The sequence below is a fragment of the Malus domestica genome, chromosome 07, assembly GCF_042453785.1.
Source record: "Malus domestica chromosome 07, GDT2T_hap1".
Classification (NCBI taxonomy): domain Eukaryota; kingdom Viridiplantae; phylum Streptophyta; class Magnoliopsida; order Rosales; family Rosaceae; genus Malus; species Malus domestica.
The window spans coordinates 2,483,158-2,505,806 of NC_091667.1; the positions used below are offsets into that span (position 1 = coordinate 2,483,158).

A 22,649-nucleotide genomic window follows, 5' to 3' on the forward strand; every position below is an offset into this window, starting at 1 on the left:
AATCGAAGAGGGTTGGAGGGTTGGCTGCATACAGCCAGCTAGCTAGTCGGGGTTGGCCGGAAAACCATCTATCCTGTTGGTTATAACCGACATAAATACATTTATAATATTTAATATAAATGTATTACTGTCGGTTATAACCAACAGTAATATATTTATATTAAATCCAATTGCTAGCTGACGTCAGCTAGCTGGCGCTAGTTACCGTTGGATTCAAATTTTTTTAGGTTTTTTGGGCCTTTTTCTTATTTTTTTCCTATAAATACTTAAACCATTCATTCACCATTCCTCACAAAATTTTCACCATTCCTACACCATTTCAATTCTTATATTTTCTTTCCTCTTTCAAAAATCTATCCTTCAATTTCAATAATTTTCAAATGGCCTCGTTTGCAATGAAAGGTAGGGCTTGGACCCGAAAAGAAGATGACGCTCTTTGCAAGGCTTATAGATGGGTGTCGGAAGATAGTGTGAGGAGGAATTGTCAAACAAATGATAGTGTTTGGACTAGTGTGTCCAAAAAATATTTAGAGTTCTATGAAGGCACCACTCCAGTGAATATTCAAAATCACGAGAGTTGTTCTTCAAGATGGAAGAAACATCTTCAGCCAAGTTTGAACAAATGACATCAAGCATTGTTAGCAGCCGCAAGTAGACATGAAAGCGGTGCTAATTACTATAACGAAGTAAGTGTTTTCACAATTTATTTTAAATATTTAATTATATTACATTTAATTTCATAAATTAATTTCCTTTAATTTTTTTTAGGTACGTCAAGCGGAGGAATTGTATATGGAGAGCAGCTCGAAACCTTTTCAGTTTCACAGTTGTTGGGAAATTTGTAAAGGGTGGGTGTTATTTGAAGATCCACCACAGATAGCTCCTACGCCGGTGTTTGGAACTGCATTCTCAGCTGCAGATATGGATGAAGATGGATCTCCAACCATTCAACAAACAAGAGTAGAAAATCCATCTTCGGGTGAAGGTTCCATACCTAGGGTTATGGGACGAAACAAGGCGCGAAGGTTGAAGGAAAAAGGTAAGGCAAATGATGATTACGCCGCTCAACATGAAGTGGCGGCCTCATTGCGATTATTGGCGGGGCAAAATGCCCTTGAGGTGGAAGAAAGGAAGTGTAGGCATGAAAAACGGGCCAAACAAATACAAGAAGAGATGGATGATAAGAATATGAAAATGAACACTTTGAATTACACTCCAATGAGTAAGGCCTATTTTGATAGGAAAAAAAAAAGAAATTATGAGTTGACGACAGTTGTTTACCTTTGACTATACTCCTACGATGACGGATGATGAAGATGATGTTGATTATAGATATTAAATTTAAGTTGTTGTAGTTTTTAAATTTAATTTGTCGTTTTTAAATTTTAGTTGTAGTTTTTAAATATAAGTTGTAGTTTTTAAATTTAAGTTGTTGTTTTTAAATTTAAGTTGTTGTAGTTTTTAAATTTAAATAATAAATTATGTTTAGCCCTATGGCTCTCGGTTAGAGACGGTTTTTTGTGACAGGGCTAAAACGAGCCCTCTAGCCCTTTGGCCCTCGGTTGGAGACGGAGGCAAATATGGTCATGTACTGTTTATTAAAATATTAATATTGTCACATCCCGGCCCGGGGTGGATCACTTCCCGGGCCCGCTCCACCGTAGCACGATATTGTCCGCTTTGGGCTTACCATTCCCTCATGGTTTTGTTTTTGGGAACTCACGAATAGCTTCCTAGTGGGTCACCCATCCTGGGAGTGCTCTGGCCCCTTTCTCGCTTAACTTCGGAGTTCCGACGGAACTCAAAGCCAGTGAGCTCTCAAAAAGCCTCGTTCTAGGTAGAGATGGGAATATACATTTAAGGATCACTCCCCAGTTGTTTACCTTTGACTATACTCCTACGATGACGGATGATGAAGATGATGTTGATTATAGATATTAAATTTAAGTTGTTGTAGTTTTTAAATTTAATTTGTCGTTTTTAAATTTTAGTTGTAGTTTTTAAATATAAGTTGTAGTTTTTAAATTTAAGTTGTTGTTTTTAAATTTAAGTTGTTGTAGTTTTTAAATTTAAATAATAAATTATGTTTAGCCCTATGGCTCTCGGTTAGAGACGGTTTTTTGTGACAGGGCTAAAACGAGCCCTCTAGCCCTTTGGCCCTCGGTTGGAGACGGAGGCAAATATGGTCATGTACTGTTTATTAAAATATTAATATTGTCACATCCCGGCCCGGGGTGGATCACTTCCCGGGCCCGCTCCACCGTAGCACGATATTGTCCGCTTTGGGCTTACCATTCCCTCATGGTTTTGTTTTTGGGAACTCACGAATAGCTTCCTAGTGGGTCACCCATCCTGGGAGTGCTCTGGCCCCTTTCTCGCTTAACTTCGGAGTTCCGACGGAACTCAAAGCCAGTGAGCTCTCAAAAAGCCTCGTTCTAGGTAGAGATGGGAATATACATTTAAGGATCACTCCCCAGTTGTTTACCTTTGACTATACTCCTACGATGACGGATGATGAAGATGATGTTGATTATAGATATTAAATTTAAGTTGTTGTAGTTTTTAAATTTAATTTGTCGTTTTTAAATTTTAGTTGTAGTTTTTAAATATAAGTTGTAGTTTTTAAATTTAAGTTGTTGTTTTTAAATTTAAGTTGTTGTAGTTTTTAAATTTAAATAATAAATTATGTTTAGCCCTATGGCTCTCGGTTAGAGACGGTTTTTTGTGACAGGGCTAAAACGAGCCCTCTAGCCCTTTGGCCCTCGGTTGGAGACGGAGGCAAATATGGTCATGTACTGTTTATTAAAATATTAATATTGTCACATCCCGGCCCGGGGTGGATCACTTCCCGGGCCCGCTCCACCGTAGCACGATATTGTCCGCTTTGGGCTTACCATTCCCTCACGGTTTTGTTTTTGGGAACTCACGAATAGCTTCCTAGTGGGTCACCCATCCTGGGAGTGCTCTGGCCCCTTTCTCGCTTAACTTCGGAGTTCCGACGGAACTCAAAGCCAGTGAGCTCTCAAAAAGCCTCGTTCTAGGTAGAGATGGGAATATACATTTAAGGATCACTCCCCAGTTGTTTACCTTTGACTATACTCCTACGATGACGGATGATGAAGATGATGTTGATTATAGATATTAAATTTAAGTTGTTGTAGTTTTTAAATTTAATTTGTCGTTTTTAAATTTTAGTTGTAGTTTTTAAATATAAGTTGTAGTTTTTAAATTTAAGTTGTTGTTTTTAAATTTAAGTTGTTGTAGTTTTTAAATTTAAATAATAAATTATGTTTAGCCCTATGGCTCTCGGTTAGAGACGGTTTTTTGTGACAGGGCTAAAACGAGCCCTCTAGCCCTTTGGCCCTTGGTTGGAGACGGAGGCAAATATGGTCATGTACTGTTTATTAAAATATTAATATTGTCACATCCCGGCCCGGGGTGGATCACTTCCCGGGCCCGCTCCACCGTAGCACGATATTGTTCGCTTTGGGCTTACCATTCCCTCACGGTTTTGTTTTTGGGAACTCACGAGTAACTTCCTAGTGGGTCACCCATCCTGGGAGTGCTCTGGCCCCTTTCTCGCTTAACTTCAGAGTTTTGACGGAACCCAAAGCCAGTGAGCTCTCAAAAAGCCTCGTTCTAGGTAGAGATGAGAATATACATTTAAGGATCACTCCCCTGGGTGATGTGGGATGTTACAATCCACCCTCCTTAGGGGCCCGACGTCCTCGTCGGCACACTTCCGGCCATGGATTGGCTCTGATACCATTTGTCACATCCCGGCCCGGGGCGGATCACTTCCCAGGCCCGCTCCACCGTAGCACGATATTGTTCGTTTTGGGCTTACCATTCCCTCATGGTTTTGTTTTTAGGAACTCACGAGCAATTTCCCAGTGGGTCACCCATCCTGGGAGTGCTCTGGCCCCCTTCTCGCTTAACTTCGGAGTTCCGACGGAACTCAAAGCCAGTGAGCTCTCAAAAAGCCTCGTTCTAGGTAAAGATGGGAATATACATTTAAGGATCACTCCCCAGTTGTTTACCTTTGACTATACTCCTACGATGACGGATGATGAAGATGATGTTGATTATAGATATTAAATTTAAGTTGTTGTAGTTTTTAAATTTAATTTGTCGTTTTTAAATTTTAGTTGTAGTTTTTAAATATAAGTTGTAGTTTTTAAATTTAAGTTGTTGTTTTTAAATTTAAGTTGTTGTAGTTTTTAAATTTAAATAATAAATTATGTTTAGCCCTATGGCTCTCGGTTAGAGACGGTTTTTTGTGACAGGGCTAAAACGAGCCCTCTAGCCCTTTGGCCCTCGGTTGGAGACGGAGGCAAATATGGTCATGTACTGTTTATTAAAATATTAATATTGTCACATCCCGGCCCGGGGTGGATCACTTCCCGGGCCCGCTCCACCGTAGCACGATATTGTCCGCTTTGGGCTTACCATTCCCTCACGGTTTTGTTTTTGGGAACTCACGAATAGCTTCCTAGTGGGTCACCCATCCTGGGAGTGCTCTGGCCCCTTTCTCGCTTAACTTCGGAGTTCCGACGGAACTCAAAGCCAGTGAGCTCTCAAAAAGCCTCGTTCTAGGTAGAGATGGGAATATACATTTAAGGATCACTCCCCAGTTGTTTACCTTTGACTATACTCCTACGATGACGGATGATGAAGATGATGTTGATTATAGATATTAAATTTAAGTTGTTGTAGTTTTTAAATTTAATTTGTCGTTTTTAAATTTTAGTTGTAGTTTTTAAATATAAGTTGTAGTTTTTAAATTTAAGTTGTTGTTTTTAAATTTAAGTTGTTGTAGTTTTTAAATTTAAATAATAAATTATGTTTAGCCCTATGGCTCTCGGTTAGAGACGGTTTTTTGTGACAGGGCTAAAACGAGTCCTCTAGCCCTTTGGCCCTTGGTTGGAGACGGAGGCAAATATGGTCATGTACTGTTTATTAAAATATTAATATTGTCACATCCCGGCCCGGGGTGGATCACTTCCCGGGCCCGCTCCACCGTAGCACGATATTGTTCGCTTTGGGCTTACCATTCCCTCACGGTTTTGTTTTTGGGAACTCACGAGTAACTTCCTAGTGGGTCACCCATCCTGGGAGTGCTCTAGCCCCTTTCTCGCTTAACTTCGGAGTTTTGACGGAACCCAAAGCCAGTGAGCTCTCAAAAAGCCTCGTTCTAGGTAGAGATGAGAATATACATTTAAGGATCACTCCCCTGGGTGATGTGGGATGTTACAATCCACCCTCCTTAGGGGCCCGACGTCCTCGTCGGCACACTTCCGGCCAGGGATTGGCTCTGATACCATTTGTCACATCCCGGCCCGGGGCGGATCACTTCCCAGGCCCGCTCCACCGTAGCACGATATTGTTCGTTTTGGGCTTACCATTCCCTCATGGTTTTGTTTTTAGGAACTCACGAGCAATTTCCCAGTGGGTCACCCATCCTGGGAGTGCTCTGGCCCCCTTCTCGCTTAACTTCGGAGTTCCGACGGAACTCAAAGCCAGTGAGCTCTCAAAAGGCCTCGTTCTAGGTAGGGATGAGAATATACATTTAAGGATCACTCCCCTGGGCGATGTAGGATGTTACAAATATCTTGGAGGATCTTGGAAAGCCAGAGGGTTAAAACGAGCCATTTGGCCAACCATCGATTGGAGATGGCCTAAGCTGACCATTTCATCCATTAAATCAACCTTGCTTCTCTTCTTAATTGCCACACTGCCCTTTCTCTTGAAAACACCCCTATCACCTTAAGGATAATAACGTATAGATGCGGACGTTTGGATCACATGGCTATCTGATCGCACCTTATTTTTCTTGTATTTTAGTCTCACACGCTCCTTATTCTGCACTTATGTTTAAAGCCCTATACAAGCGCTCCACACTAGGCCTGGGCACGGGCCGGGCCGGGTACATCATATTTCATTACAGGAATTGAACCAAACCCGGTTCGTTTCAAACGGGCCAGTCCGGGCCGGGTCCACGGTTCCCCTTTTTTTTTATTTGTTTGGGAAAAAAAATTATCAATTGATTAAAACATCAATTTTTAATGTATGGAATCCCCAAGTGAAAGAAGCATCCTTAATTTGTTGGAAATATGAGTAATCACAGTTTTCTCAATTGATTAAAACATCAACCAACGACGCTTTCTAGGCCTTTGTTTTTTCCTTTCGTAGGCCAGTATTTCATTAGCCATCTACAAAATTGCAAGTGATAGAATCGATGTTCTTTGAAATAATCATAACACTTGACATACAAAACCGAATGCAGAAAACACAAACTGAAATAAAACTCGTATTAAGAATCAAAATCGATATGGCATTATCCAAGTTTTCATTGCAATCAATAATATCACCTGGCATTAGTAATTAGCATTACATAGAAAACAGTATCCCCACAAAATTACCTTAAACATGCAGAGCAGCAGACCCTCATGGAATGAAATCTCCACCAAATCCCAGAAAACTCAAAACCGATAGCAATGAACAATTGAGCTGCGCATACAATTCAATCAAAACTCAAACCAAGATATTATATATATCAAATATTTCCAAGTAATCAGCTAGATAATCAAATCAAACCCAAATCAGAAAAACTAAAAATATAGAGAATACTGAGAGGAAAAAAGAAATAAGAGAAAAAAATATCACCTTTCTTGGCTAGCAGTGTCCCAAATCTGAGCCTTGATGAGCTTGGAATCAATGGTCAAAGTCTTGGTGGCAAACTCGACGCCGATGGTAGACTTGGACTCCAAATTAAACTCGTTCTTGGTGAACCTGGAAAGCAGGTTTGACTTTCCCACCCCAGAAAGTCTTGGTTACGCCAATGGTAGACAGTAGTCGTCGAGGGAGTCGAGGCTTGAGGGAGTGACGGTGGAGACTGGAGAGGTGAGGGCGTGGGAGTGAGAGAGTGAGTAGCAGGGTGTGAGTGCTTGTCTGTGTGTGTGGCTTGCTTGTGGCTGGTCGGAGTCGTGTCAGAGAAGGTGGACGGAGGAGTGGCACCGCAGATTCGAGAGAGCTAAGAGGGTTAGGGAGTGTTGGAGAGATTGAGATTCGAGAGTTACTTAGAGTCTGAAACTGATTTGGATTTTGGAAACCTAGGTTACAAATTAACGGTTCAGATTGAATGATAAGTTATCATTCAATCTCGACCGTTGATTATAATTAAAAATGGGCCGGTCTGGGGCCCGTTTTTCTAAGGTTTAGGAACCGGCACACCCCGTAAATAACCATGGCCCGCCCCGCCCCTCCCCATTTGTTCCCAAAAAACAGAGGACTCGGCCCATACCCATCCCAAACCTACATTACCCGCCCCTACCCGCGGTTCCTCTACCCGTTTGCCCACCCCTACTCCACACCAATTTTTAGATCTTAAAATATACATTGTGCTTATACTAATGTTTATCTTGACGATAAAAACATTTACATTAGATGTCAGAGTATTCTCATTCAACTTGCTTTACAGAAAATCACTCTTGTACTATTTTGTTGTATGTTCGCAGTACATGCCGAAAATCTAGGCCAGTCTACTAGCTCGATTGCAAAGTGTAGAAGTGTGTCGGGTCTGGTACACCAAGTGTCATAAATATAAGTTGTTGGATACTTGAAAAAAAAAATAATAACCAATTGTATTATGACACTTGATATACTAAGCTATATTCTAAGTACACTGAAATTTCTTGTGACGAAAAAGATGAAGGTACGATGGAAATAGTTAATAAAGCTAATGGAAATGATTGAGGCAATAACAATAATTAGACATCTAATTAATTTTTCTTTCATTTTGTTTGGAATGTGTTAGCTGTATATGCTAATAATTATTTCTCTTCATTTATAAGTGAGATGTTTTAGATTCGATTCTTGCCAAAGACGAAGTTGAACTACATTATTATGGCAAGCCTATTGTAAAACTCTGCCCACTTCCTCACCCGTACAAATACTATTGTTTGTTAAAAAAATGATTAATTTGTTTGTGTATATTAATATTAATATTAGAAGATGATAAAGATATACAATCCTCGAATTAAATTTCACATGCAGGCATGAATAATGCCATATTATGGTGGGTAGTACTATAAAATGTGATATTTTCACAGAGATGTTTTTGTCTTTCTTTTTCTATTAAGATTCGTCTTTTGGTCTTGAGACTTCATGTATATTCAATTTTTTTATTATATATAAGAGAAGATGTGATGATGTGATCAAAAAACGGGTCACAGGAATTTCTTAAGAGAAGATACAATTCCTACATGTTCAAATCACCTCAAAAAAGGATGGCAACTTATACACTTTGTATTTGCATATCTCTTGATACGCTTATCGGTTCGGGTGCTAGTTGAACTGGAGACTCGTTGATCTTTAGTTATATCACAAAAACTAATAAAATACTAAGAACAAGTATAAAATGCACATCAATTAGGAAATACTAGCTTAGAGTCTTCGCCAGATGTCAGGTAGGAGTAATTCTCAATCCCTCCATGGTCTCCTTATAATAAGGAAAGCCAATTAGTTATGTCAACGTAGTCTACATAAGCCACTATGGTTAGCTCGATGATAAGAGTGTATTGAATGATGAGCAAGAGTATGGCAGGTCTAGAGTTCCAAATTCTCCAATGATGAGTAAGAGTGTATTTATCCATCATTCATCTCATATTTTGAAAAGTATTCAAAAATGCAATCGTTGCTATCTTAATCATTATACAAAGAGAATTAAACGAAAACAAAAGCAAAACATTCTTCCAATGATTAAGTTATTACCTTTATACAATTGTTCAATTATTTTCATCTAACAATATTGTTCGTATAAAAAGGAGTAAATATAAGAAATAACAGGGAGTTGTTATTGATACTTCAGAAAAGTCATCATGCACATTCTTGTGCAAATTTTATCTACTGTTTTATAAAGTGGGAGTACACGATAATAATTTTGATGTGTCAATAACACTTTTACAAACTAAATAATATATAGTGCATGCTTTCTGAATATTAGTTAATTTTCTCAAAAACTAAATAAAATGGACGCCACTAATACTACGGGTATTCATTTGTACTTGTAAGTTCGAGATTTTAGTTTAATAATTTTTCATGATAGTGTGAAAAACAAAATCATTACAAAAAATAATAAATATAAAATAAAATGGGACATGGATTGTAATTATGAGAAGTGGTTAGGGCATTGTATGAGATATAAAAGCAATTTGAGATAATTTTTATTTTGTTCACAATATTTTAGGAAACAACAAAGCTCTCCCCTCCTCTTTCTCTCTAAATCTCTCTGTCTATCCAACTGTGTTGGGGGAGGGGGGGGAGGAGTAAGGAGGGAAGTCTCTGTGAAAGAGGATTGACTCAAGGTACTTGTGTGGAAGAGGCATATGAAGGAAAGAATCTTTCATTGTTTTGTTGTGTTATGTAGTTCTTTTTTCGTTTTTTTAGTCCTTTTTAGACCGTTTTGTGATTGTTATTAGGATACGGGTCAAGGGTGTTCATGTCTTGGTGAATGGGGATGTATGTAACGTACGTATTTGCTGTAAGGGTTGGATGGGGAAAGAGTAGGTTGCAAAACAAGTTCATTGTGATTGTAAATATGTTACAAATGGCTTATATATTTTCATCAGTCATTGTTGGTAAAAGTTATTGAGATTCATATGTATTCGAATTAATTCCTTGGAAAGCAAACGATATGAAATTACTGATCAAATGAACTACAGCTTAGGGACATTACCATATACCAAAATTTCAATTTTGGTACGCTAATTGTGGCATGTTTTTCAATTTCGGTACGCTAATATTGGCATGTTTATCGCATGGGAAAGCCGCGAGGTGAAGACATTGTCAGGTTTAGGAGCAACCAGGTGACCCGATTAGTTATTGTAGTGACTCGAAACACGTTATTTTTTGTTGTTTTCGTGTTGTCTTAACAAGTCATGTCAGAAATTGTCAGGTCTAGGAGCAACCAATTGCTTTCACCACTAAGTAACTAATAAGCTTAATTAATCATCCATAATATCATGTACCACTAGTTTTCAGATACAGAACAGAGAATAAAACATAACATGCTGGCAGAGGGGGCGTTGGGAAGAGCGAAAGGTGCAGTCACACAGAATCTCAAATTTGATGAGATCCCTAAAATTTTTGTCATCTGATATCATGTAATAATGTTCTATATTTAAAAAATTGCACATGTTGGCAAATGGGGCGTTGGGGAGAGCGAAATGTGCAGTCGCACAGAGTCTCAAATTTGATGAGATCCCTAAAATTTTTGTCATCTAATATCATGTAATAATGTTCTATATTTAAAAAATTGTTTTTGTTAGCACTGTAAAACTGCATTGTGTACTCCTTATAAGATTATTATTTTTTTCTTTCTAAATATAAAAACTTTGGAGTACAATGAGATATTTTGAGTGTCAATAATAACACCCTAAAAAACGATAGTTTCTTAATTTTATTATATAATAATGTTATATATTTAAGTGAAACTTTAAAATTAGAGTTTTGAAGTTTTTTTTCATGTTTGGTTGTTTAAGATAGAACTACTTTTGATTATTTAGAGAAAATTATGTTTGTAGTTTTTATTTATTTATCATTAATGACATTTGTAAACATGCAATCAGTTAGTGCTAAAGTTTATTTTGAATATTTTTTTTTAATGAACAACATTATCAACACTAAAAAAGTGAGAAATTGGGCTAAGTCTTACAATGAGCTAGCAATAATGTGGTTCAAATTCACCTTTGGCGAGAATCGAACTTAAGATATCTCACTTACAAGTAAAAACGAGTATCCACTAGACCATAGTACTAAGTGGCTTTGTTTTGATTTAAGTGAATGTTTCCTAGCATTGTCCTTTCTTTCTTTTTTTAACTTAAAACTATCTCAAGGAGAGACTCTTTTACAAATTTTGCATAGGGCCTTCAAAACCTCAGACGGCCCTGCATGTTGGTAGCCAACTAACCTAGGAAACAATAAAATTAAGGATACTAAAACACATGATTATTTCTATTATTTCTAATGTTACATTAAAATTAAGGATACTAAAACACATGAGTATTTATAAGTTACATGAAGATTATTTCTAATGTTACATAAAGTTGAGAGAGAGCTCTGGAATGAATCCAAACCACATCTAGCTAATACAGACAAACACACATAGGATATCTCTTCTTCCTAATAAAGATGACTTATTAGTTTAAATTCTACCTGGAAACTGCGGTAAGTAAGAAATGATGAACAATCAGATCGCAGAAGATCATATAGATCATCAATCCAATTCCAATGCCAATGCTATCGCCAATGCCAAAGGAGGGACCGGATGTTGAGTCAGTCAGTCAGTCGACTACAGCAAGAGTTTGATATTCTTTGTCGGCAATGGCTACTTCCATGAGATGGTGAGGGCGAAAATCCCCACCATTGTCCAGGAAGGATTTGACCAAATTTTCGGAGTAGCCACGCAACACCGTCACCCCTCTATGAGGAAAATCAAAGGATGGAGAACGATACCCCCACCAAAAATCCCAAAACACAATGTGTGGCACCGCATCATCCCCATACCCCTTGTCCCCGAACATGCTCCGTACGGCCTCATACAGATTCTCGTAACCCTTCCAATCATAGCCTGCGCAGTCGGTGAACAGAAACAGCTTCTTGATCATCTGCTCTGGCTTCAAATTCTCCTTGACAACAACTTCCAAGATCGCATCAAACACCATTTGTATATCAATACATATGCTGCTTATGTCCATTCTCCTCTCCATTCTCGTCAGAAAGGAGAACTTGGACTTAACATCGTCGAGGCCCTGAATGGAATGCAGCTGGGGCAAAAAATGAATGGGCGGAATAAACTTACAGCGGGAATCAGGCAGACTGAAATTCATCACTTTTCGGTTCCATGGCTCTTCACTCAGTTCATACACCAAAAGTCCCAAACTCAAACTCCATGACTGGCACCAGCCGTTGTCACATACAGCCCAGCAGTTTTTGAATTTGCCGCCCTCCTTGACCTTTTGCACCATTGCCTTCCATTGAAGCTCTGCCGCTTCCCCAACATTACCATCTTCCAGATAGCGTAGGATGTCATATGGAAGTAAAGCGTCGGGCTTTATAATTGTTGTTGCTGCTTTCACCTCCTCCAAGTACTTCTTCACCTCGCAGCGCTCCCACCTGCCAAACCGACTTTGACGACTAGAGTAGTTTTTCAAGGGCGCCAAAACCTCCTTCCTCAGCCGCTCCCACTCCCGCGATACATCTGATTCGGGGGTGAGAAGCCTCCTCGCAGTGCTTTCTTCCAGCGAAATGGAGCGCCCCTTATGTGCCTCCCAAGGGTTCCCTGTAAGCAAACAATCTATTGCCAAAGAAACGAGAAGATCATGATAAGCATAAGCATCAAGAGAACCGCGTTTAGCATTGTAGTCGGTATCATCGTCAACATCGTCATCATAATCACACGGCTTGAGCTCGAGCTTGTTCTGCTTCAATTTTTCAAGATCGGACTTCAACCGCTCCGCAAAAGCATCCATACCCCGGTCGTGCAAAAGCCTGTAAGTCGGGTCGTGGGCGTACCGATCAGCATGAGAATTCGGATTCTCGCGTTGGAGTAACTCCTCCAGTGTGTGATCCAGCTGATCCTGAGGAGGAACGAGGATGCCGTACAGAACGTCGAGCAGGGTGAACAAAGGACCGAAGGAGTCGGCAAGAGAGCCGAAGTTGCGTAACAGAGTGTTGGGGTGGTTGTGGTGGAGCCAAACAGCTGCGAATTCAAAAGCTTCACTGTACCATTTCGATCCGTCGATACCGCAGGAAGAGAGGTTGAAGATGAGCTTGAGAGTGGTGAGAGGATCGTGGGACCAGGCCAAGGGGAGCTGTTGCCGCAGATAGTTAAACATTTTGGTGTGATACTCCTTCTCCGTCTCCTGCTGCTCCTCGCTGTAATCGCCGGGTCGTTGTGTGACGTTGAAAAACAGATCGAGGCAGGGGTCGCCGTACGCCTTAAAAACCTTGTTATTCTTGTTATTCTTCTTCCTCCGAATCCCCATATCCACGTCGACAACAGCAGCAGCCGAAACCGAATCGGAAGCCGCCATTGCTCTTCTTCCTCTTCTTTTCATCATCGGGATTATTGGGAGGACCGAATGTCGGACTTGACGAGCCATTGAAATAGTTGTCGGAATTGTTGTTGACCTTGTGGGTGCGTTGAGGACAAGGAGGTTTCGGGCTGCTCTTGTCGGAATAGCAGCCGTCGTCAAACACCCTTGCGGCGGCGGCGGAGGCAGGAGCACTGGCTGTTTATTGATCTGAATCATCATGTTTCTCAAACCCTAACCCTAATTCAAATTCAACACAAGGTGGCTGGTAAGTGGTTGGAGTTTGGAAGATGAGACTGTTTCCTTGCGGGAGGAGAAGAAAAAGACTTGACGACTCTAGGACTCTGTCTCTGTCCCTGTCCCTGGAGAAGGAGTAGGTGCTTGCTTGGAGTTCCTTTTCAAGCACTTATACTGGGCCACCCTCTAGAGACTTAGCAATCACGGTGGTCCAACGTTTTGGTCAATCGGTTGGATTTATTCAATGAATGAATACGTACAATATCGGTTTTCGATTCTGCAAGGATCCCGCTGGATACATAGAATTAGGGTAGGTTTGTTTCACCAAACTATCCCAGACTGGACTAACTTCTAAAACTAAATTAGATTGCCTTGACTTGGACTAAACTAGATAAAAATATGGGAACTTTAACGAAAAGCTTCCGGTACTGTTTACTCTAACGAAAAAACACATTCTTACACTAAAAAATCAATCTTGGTACTATTCATTTTACCATTTATTTTGTCTTTATCATTAAAACTTAAAGTTTTCAAACCTTTTTTATTAGTTTTCCTTAAAAATAAAGGAAAACTAATTAAAAGGGTTTCAAAACTTTGAGTTTTAATGATAAAGACAAAATAAAGGGTAAAGTGAATAGTAACAGGATTGACTTTTTAGTGTAAAAATGTAATTTTTCGTTAAAGTGAACAATACCAAGAGCTTTTTGTTAAAATTCCCTTCTTAAAAACCCAAAATTGAATATGCAGCACAATTATAGCATGCAGCAATTTAGCCTAGAATGACATATGAGGCAAATTAAGCTAAATTGGGAAGAAAAGACCATGGACAAAAAAATTGTGTGCTTAAAAATTGCAGACGACTGAGGATTTGCGGAAGAAGAAAGAGTGGGCGGGTTTAGAAATATGGAAGGTAAAAAGAGTTTTTATTAGTGGTAAAACAGAAAAATATTTATGAGTTTTTAAGGCATTAAAAACGTATTTTTGAGTATTAGTGGTGTTCACGTGGCACTTGATGAGTGAGAAAGGCAAATTGAAGAACGTAAATGAGAAGGTAGTTAGCATTTCTCTAAACCTTAAACCTTAAACTCTAAACCAGAAACGCCAATTAATGAAACGCCTTGCATTACACAACAATTAGGAGGATAGAACATGAATGTTTACTATCAATCATGAACAAATCTTTGAGGAGAATAATGAGCAAATCTTCTTTCTTGCTCAGCAATCAAATTCCTTGCACAACAATTAAACTCCTCATTTACAAGAAAAATGTAATATTTATTAAACTTCGCAACCGTAATTTTAAAAATAAAATAAAATGTTGGAAGTTATACCACAAACTCCCAGAAATAAAATGTTGGAAATCATGCGTACCAAATCCATGCACAACAATTATTCATTTTCTGTTTTATTATTCTATTCAATTTGAACACTAAATCTATTTTTCAAGTGAGTTATGGTATAAACAAATAAAAATGTGATTATGTAAATCCTAGATTATATTTTATACTAGTTATTCTTCCCTATTAGGACTTGTATTCCTCGGAGGAGAAGGATTCTTCCCTCCCTTATTACTATAAATAAAGACACTGTAAAGGCATAACACATTCTCTACACAACTCTACAAACACATCTCTCTCCCTACTCTCTCCATGTCGCGCCTCTCTTCTCTCCTTGTCAAATAAAATAAGATAAGCCACAACACCTTATCAGCATGCTCCTACCACTGCGCTTAGGAAAATGACGTGGAAGTTTTCTGAATCAGACATGTTCATCAATATCATCGCGCAATCAGGTTCTTCCAAAACAACGACTTTTATCTCGATATATCTGAAACTCTGATAGCATGAACATTCACCATAATGCATGATCCAACCTTACGTTTTTCAACTTTTAGATTCTACGTAAATTGTGTATGCATTATATCCATATTGTTGAATTATGTGAATTGATATTGTCATGAATTGCATCGAATACATGTCCATGCATTGAATTATATGTTGAATATGCATGAAATTGAATTAATTTATAATCTGGAATTGAATTAAAAATTAAAAAGAACTTTTTTAGGGTTTCGTTAGAAACTCAGCGTGTGACGACCGTGTTGCTAGGCTCCTTTCCCCAAGCTGAGAAACCCAACCATGGAGCCACAGCTCTAGACCCAATCCCAGAACCCGAAGCCTAGATGGCATCACACTTATTGAACTATCGTGTAGCATGGCCTGCAGCCATGCCCATCCATTATGGCTACCTCCCCGACGACTTGAAGTCGTCACCGACGAGTCCTTGACTAATTCGATGTTTTTTTTTCGTTAAAATTTTGATCGAATATTTCTAGGGTTTCTAAAACATTGAGAGTTTTTCACTTTCCGTTCAATTTTATAGGGCCGGCGTACCCACGGCCTACATCGATTGCGCCGGTCTCCTTTTCCGACGAGTTCACCAACTTACGTTGAGGTGTCTGGTTCAAAAACCAAGCCCATTTGGGCTTGGCCTATTCTTAGTGAACACCAACCCTTTGGGCTTTGGAGCTCATCTTGGCCCGACACCGGCCTTCTTAGCCACGGTGTTCCCACCACACCTTATCCCAACCCTATAAAGGTTGCGGTATCAGTGTACCACGCTGCACAGGATTGACACCCCTGTTTTGGGCCTTTGCCGTCTGGGCTTACATTTGTAGCCCACCTGTGTGTATACAGGCTTATTGCCCAAGCCTGGCCAGCGAACGATATCAGCCCAAGTGGGCAGTTTTTGTAACGCCTGGACCCGAAAATTTTTATTTCGGAAAATAATTGCGGTGATAGGCCAAAATTAAACTCTTGTTTAATTAACTACCATTAATCACAATTCTTTATTTAGATTTCCTAATCACTCAAAAAATCTAAAACCAAAATTTACTTACCAAAAACATAAGATTTAATTTTCAATTTACTCACCAAAATTTCAACATAAAAAAAATTAAAAAATTTAAAAAAATTTAAAATTCTATATAATAACAACAACAAAAAATTGTGCTTGCAAAAAAGACAATGTTTTTTTAACAAAGAAACCAAGGTGATATTGAAACGAACCAATGTACTCCAAATGATATATATATATATATATGCATGCCCATATATATTAAAAAATAGCGTATCAGTAATTTGGTATATTATTGGTACGCTACTGTTGACCCTAGAAACTACAAAGCCTACGTGGCGCGCAGGCCGAGTAATTAATAAGCTAACTACGTCATTCGGTGATTGCGGGGCGTGCCAACTCGTCGGCCGAGGCTCGGCCGAGGAGTAAATTTGATAATGCTGTGTCGAGTCGCGCTACTGACTTCTGCGTCTTGCGATTGCGGCCGAGAAAGGAACGCGTCTCGGCCTCTTGGGTTCTCGAGCCTGAAGACAAGGCTGCTATTTCTTACAAAGTTCACGAACCGAATTCGGCTTACAATGTGCCGAATGTAATAACTGTAACACCTCACCTCGCCGAGAAGGCTAATGAGATGACCTCGACCAACAAGGATTTGAAAACCCTTCTCGACCGAGACTTGGATAGGCAATCGACCGTTCTCGCCGCAGTGCTGTTGATGCCAACGGAAGATACTGCGAGACCGACCGACTCTACGGTGACAGAGCTATCTATGCCGACTTAAGATATCACCGGTTGCTTCCACAGTGCTGTTGATGCCAACGGAAGATGTGTCAGCGAAAAAAAGGAAAAGAAAAAGATCTCAAGTTGTGAGAGTTTGCGCAGGGCAATTTTTGTGTTGATTTGCAGGGGTCTTTTAAATGATGCCACTGCCTATGTATTTATAGTGGCTGTAAACCCATTGGATGATGTGTTGGCCTAACCAACACTCCGTCTCACGAGTCGTATGCGCAGATGCCTCTACGAAATCCTGTAAAGAATTGCCATTCAAATATGCTTCCACCCATCATTTGGTCACTCATGCATCTTTATCCTGAACCAAAATATATGATGAGGCCACGCGCTTGATGAGATATATTCAATCTCAAACAGAACTCTAGGCCACGTGGGCTTGTCTCCGCTAATAATGTTGCATGCATGCTCCATGCAATCTTCATGAACTCAAATGGATAATCACAAACCAACCCCATTTGATTGTGAATCCACCCAATCTCCACGTGCTGCATGCTTTTCAAATCAAATATGACTAGCTCAATTCCTTATCCAAGCAAAAAGCCATGACTTTGTAGACTTCCACAACTTTCGCCATGTTAATCCCATTTCATCCCGATATCCTCATACTCAAAAAACTCTCTTAAGATAATTACCATAATTAAAATTAATAGTAATATAAAAAAAATCAGTTTAGTCTTGGAGCCATCTAATGGTTTTAACGCAACGGGCCGATAGCGTAAAATCGGGTCCAAACATTGCCCCCTAGTTTCCTTGAGCTTCGGCCTGTAAGCCGAATGATTAAGGAAATTAACTGGTTCAGCCAACAACACAGCTCGACGATTTCCCCAGTATCTGTTATTGACCAACCCTTTTGGCTAACATATATCGGCAAAAATTTGGCCGAGGAACATCATTGTTGGCCGAGGTCTATTATTGAGTGGTCGAGGATCATTAGCTATATGCTTGGTGGTCGAGGAACTCCACCGTTTTGGCCGAGGAACATCATTGCTATATATATATATATATATATATATATATATATATATATATATATATATATATATATATATATATATAATCAAATCTTGGCCTTGGAATACTGTTGTCGGCCATGCAAATTTTATCACATTTTTCTTTTCTGCCTTCATGACTAACCACCTTCATTTCCTTTATATATATAGTTTTGGCCGAGAACATTTCCCATTTCCTTTACACATATATGCCGAGGCTTATACATGAGGTGGTCGAGGCCGAGGCCTTTGTAAAGTGGCTGAGGTCGAGACCGAAACGGAATAAGACGTCGGCCTGCCTATATATATAAACCCGTTTTACTCGGCCATATACAAATCATTCCTGACAGTGCAACAACACGACGAAACCACGTGGTCTTGATCAATCATTCAACTACCACGGACCCTCCATGCACCGACACATTTATATATATATATATATATATATATATATATATATATATATATATATATATATATATTCCGTTGGCCCCCCTATTTTCTTATGCATCGGCTTGCATAGCCGTATGTTTAAGAAAATAATTTATTATATATATACATATATTTTTTTTTTTTAGCAGACAAAAACAAAAGTGGCCGAATCATAATTAGGAGGAGGCCAACGATGCTTTATTCCAAGCCGAGATTTTTGTATATCAACACAGCCAATCAAATTTTGCATTGAGCCGAATAAAAAATGATCTCCAAATATTTCTGACTTGGTGAAATATTTTTTATTTTCGGCCGCCGAATGTGTTGAACAATTATTATGTCCCCCAGGCATAATTTCGGCTTTTAATTCAAATAACTTGGCCGAATGAGATTCCTCCTTATCGGCTTCATCACTAATAATCATATTGATTGGCGTGGTTTTTCTGGCTAGGCCTATGTCTCGGCCTTGTTCGTCATTGGAGCACTTTTTTGGCGAATTATTTTTTGAGTCGATTTGTGGCTCAGAAAGTTTAACTTTTTCTTCTAGGCCTACCACACTTTCAGTCTCGACCGAAAAAATAGGTGGCCTAGGTTTTTCTTCTTGGCCGACCATATTTTCAGTCTCGACCGAAAAAATAGGTGGCCTTTGTTCTTCGGCCAAATTACCAATTTTCTTAGGCCGATGTGTGATTACGGCCGGAGCGAAAAATTGCCCCCCGGCCATTGGGCCTAACCATTTTTCAAATGGAATTGATCTGTAATCAGAAACATAAGGAAAATTTTCTTCATCTAGCCAGGCATTAAATCGAGCCCTGTCTTCATTTACCCATTGCCCTTGCAGGGTAACAGGAGCTTTTATTTTCAACACGCAAGCGAATGACTTTTGCATCTCTCTATGGCCACGAAGAACTTTTTCTGCTTCCAAAGATTTTTTACATTCCTCATTATGTTTTTTCAATTCCTCCAGGAGCTCGTACAATCGGCTACGTTGAGCCAGATTGGAATCTTGATATATCATATGAACTTCGTAGTATTAGCACTGGGTCCCACTGGGCGTGCCAAAATGTTGACCCTAGAAACTACAAAGCCTACGTGGCGCGCAGGCCGAGTAATTAATAAGCTAACTACGTCATTCGGTGATTGCGGGGCGTGCCAACTCGTCGGCCGAGGCTCGACCGAGGAGTAAATTTGATAATGCTGTGTCGAGTCGCGCTACTGACTTCTGCGTCTTGCGATTGCGGCCGAGAAAGGAACGCGTCTCGGCCTCTTGGGTTCTCGAGCCTGAAGACAAGGCTGCTATTTCTTACAAAGTTCACGAACCGAATTCGGCTTACAATGTGCCGAATGTAATAACTGTAACACCTCACCTCGCCGAGAAGGCTAATGAGATGACCTCGACCAACAAGGATTCGAAAACCCTTCTCGACCGAGACTTGGATAGGCAATCGACCGTTCTCGCCGCAGTGCTGTTGATGCCAACGGAAGATACTGCGAGACCGACCGACTCTACGGTGACAGAGCTATCTATGCCGACTTAAGATATCACCGGTTGCTTCCACAGTGCTGTTGATGCCAACGGAAGATGTGTCAGCGAAAAAAAGGAAAAGAAAAAGATCTCAAGTTGTGAGAGTTTGCGCAGGGCAATTTTTGTGTTGATTTGCAGGGGTCTTTTAAATGATGCCACTGCCTATGTATTTATAGTGGCTGTAAACCCATTGGATGATGTGTTGGCCTAACCAACACTCCGTCTCACGAGTCGTATGCGCAGATGCCTCTACGAAATCCTGTAAAGAATTGCCATTCAAATATGCTTCCACCCATCATCTGGTCACTCATGCATCTTTATCCTGAACCAAAATATATGATGAGGCCACGCGCTTGATGAGATATATTCAATCTCAAACAGAACTCTAGGCCACGTGGGCTTGTCTCCGCTAATAATGTTGCATGCATGCTCCATGCAATCTTCATGAACTCAAATGGATAATCACAAACCAACCCCATTTGATTGTGAATCCACCCAATCTCCACGTGCTGCATGCTTTTCAAATCAAATATGACTAGCTCAATTCCTTATCCAAGCAAAAAGCCATGACTTTGTAGACTTCCACAACTTTCGCCATGTTAATCCCATTTCATCCCGATATCCTCATACTCAAAAAACTCTCTTAAGATAATTACCATAATTAAAATTAATAGTAATATAAAAAAAATCAGTTTAGTCTTGGAGCCATCTAATGGTTTTAACGCAACGGGCCGATAGCGTAAAATCGGGTCCAAACAGCTACATAATCCAAATTTGTGTACAAATTAGTATTTTGATATGTTATTTATTTTTTGTTTAGATACATACCAAGCTATTGATACACTTATATTATCATAGTTTTAGTATGTAAAAAGCTAATGGAAAGGTATTTGTACCCCTAAAACCTATCAGTATGTTTCAAGCCAAAAAGGGTACAATTCAATTCAGCATGGTACATTTCAATTTAGTAAGCATACATTTTAATTCGGTATGAATACATTTTAATTTAGCATATGTACAGTTCAATTTGAGAATAAATTATGTTGGTACATGTCAATGTTTATTTAAAAAAAAAAAAGATGGTAGATTTCAATTTGATCGTACTTGAATTTCTAGAGATGAAAATATAAAGAATGAGAGACAACCATTCACGACAATAGTTATCGTATTGAATAACAAAGTATCACACAACCCATTAATTTTAATTTTCTCTTTTCTTAAGGTCTTAACAGGTTAGGTCAGGTCATTTTACTTTTTAATTATATCGGATAAAATGACACGATCCATTAAGAATCCGTTAAGATAATTGGTATGACATGACTTGTTAAGTAACAGAGATTACATGAAAATGACACAAATATTGCAAACATGACCCATTTGACAGGCCCAACTTGAGGAATAATTCAATCATCAATAACCACATCATTTAGTTTTCAAAATGTAGTTTTAAAATTTCATCTCCCTAGCATTACCTTTTAGTTTAATATACTACATTGTTGGGACCCTTTGAGATGTTTGTGGCCCCATATCAGTGTACATATTTTTTTGTCTTAGGATGTTTGAGGGATATATCCAAAGTCACAAACAAGTGAGGTCCCTGTTTTGTCCAAAAAAAAAAGTGAGATCCCCCGTTTTGCTGGAAATGGAAGACACCGATATAGCCAACAACTTCTACAGTACGTACTTATCTAGGCAGATGAATGCTAGTTGAAAAACGTGAGGTCAACAATCTGATACAACAGTGTGAAATGCCAATCATGTCCTTTTAAATTTCAATAATTGATAGATCTTCTTATTGCACACCTGTACTTTATTCTGCCACACAACCCTTTCTTCTTTTACTGGTCAAGAACCCTTTCTTCTATATATTAACTTACATCACAATTCCCTCGGAAATAAAAAATAAAAAACACGTACACCGCAATAGTATTACTAGTAGATAGAGTAAATACTTGCTACGTTCATGCATAAGGCACAATAATTATGTTTTCATGCGGTTGAAATCTCATTAGAAAATCAATTGATAATTTAGGAGTAATATAACTTTTTATAAACATATGTAATGCCTTTTTTTTTTTTTTGAGGTGAATTTCATTCTCAAAAATTCGTCTATTAGGAATCTTGTTTCCTATCACCGACGTTTTTTTTCTTTAAGATAAAACATCAACAATTCAACGGGTTAGCAAAAAGTGATGCATATGCAACTCATGAGTCTATGAGCTGGTTTGGTATTGCTGTGCTTTGAAAAAAAACTGCTGTGAGAATAAGCAGCTGTGCTGTGAGAATAAGCAGCTATGAAATAAATCAGCAGAGTGTTTGGTAAACTTTTTTGTAAAAGTGCTTTTGAAAAAAAAAAAAAGCAGTCTGATAGTGGAATAATCCCTTACTATAGCTCAAACATCCCAAAGAACATCCCTAGCTAATGCATCATCCTTATATGGTACAAGAAATTAAAGCATGGCCCTCAAGCAAAATTATTATCCTACTCTTTATCATCACCATCATCTCTCGTTTCTTTCATATTACAACAATTTACATGATAAAAAAACTCGACAACTGAATTTGATTTTCGAGTGTATTATTCGTACTTCAACAAAATCAACACGATAAAATCAAAGGAAAACTAATGAAAATAGCTTGAAAACTTAGAGTTTTAACGATAAGGACAAAATAAATGGTAAAGTGAATAGTATCATGATTGACTTTTTAGTGTAAAAATGTGGT

The 22,649-nt window shown here is 38.9% G+C and overlaps 1 protein-coding gene across 1 annotated transcript; it reads right to left on the bottom strand.

Annotated features, from left to right (window-relative positions):
• Positions 1-11,342: 11,342 nt before the first annotated feature.
• LOC103438540 (uncharacterized) lies at positions 11,343-13,316 on the bottom strand. Its single transcript, XM_070825074.1, has one exon. It carries the CDS (start codon positions 13,314-13,316, stop codon positions 11,343-11,345), a length of 1,974 nt encoding a protein of 657 aa, XP_070681175.1.
• Between the last annotated feature and the right edge of the window lie 9,333 nt (positions 13,317-22,649).

What these genes read in the sequence shown, in the direction of transcription:
- LOC103438540 (XM_070825074.1), bottom strand. Translation starts at nt 13,316, where the DNA reads ATGATGATTCAGATCAATAAACAGCCAGTGCTCCTGCCTCCGCCGCCG.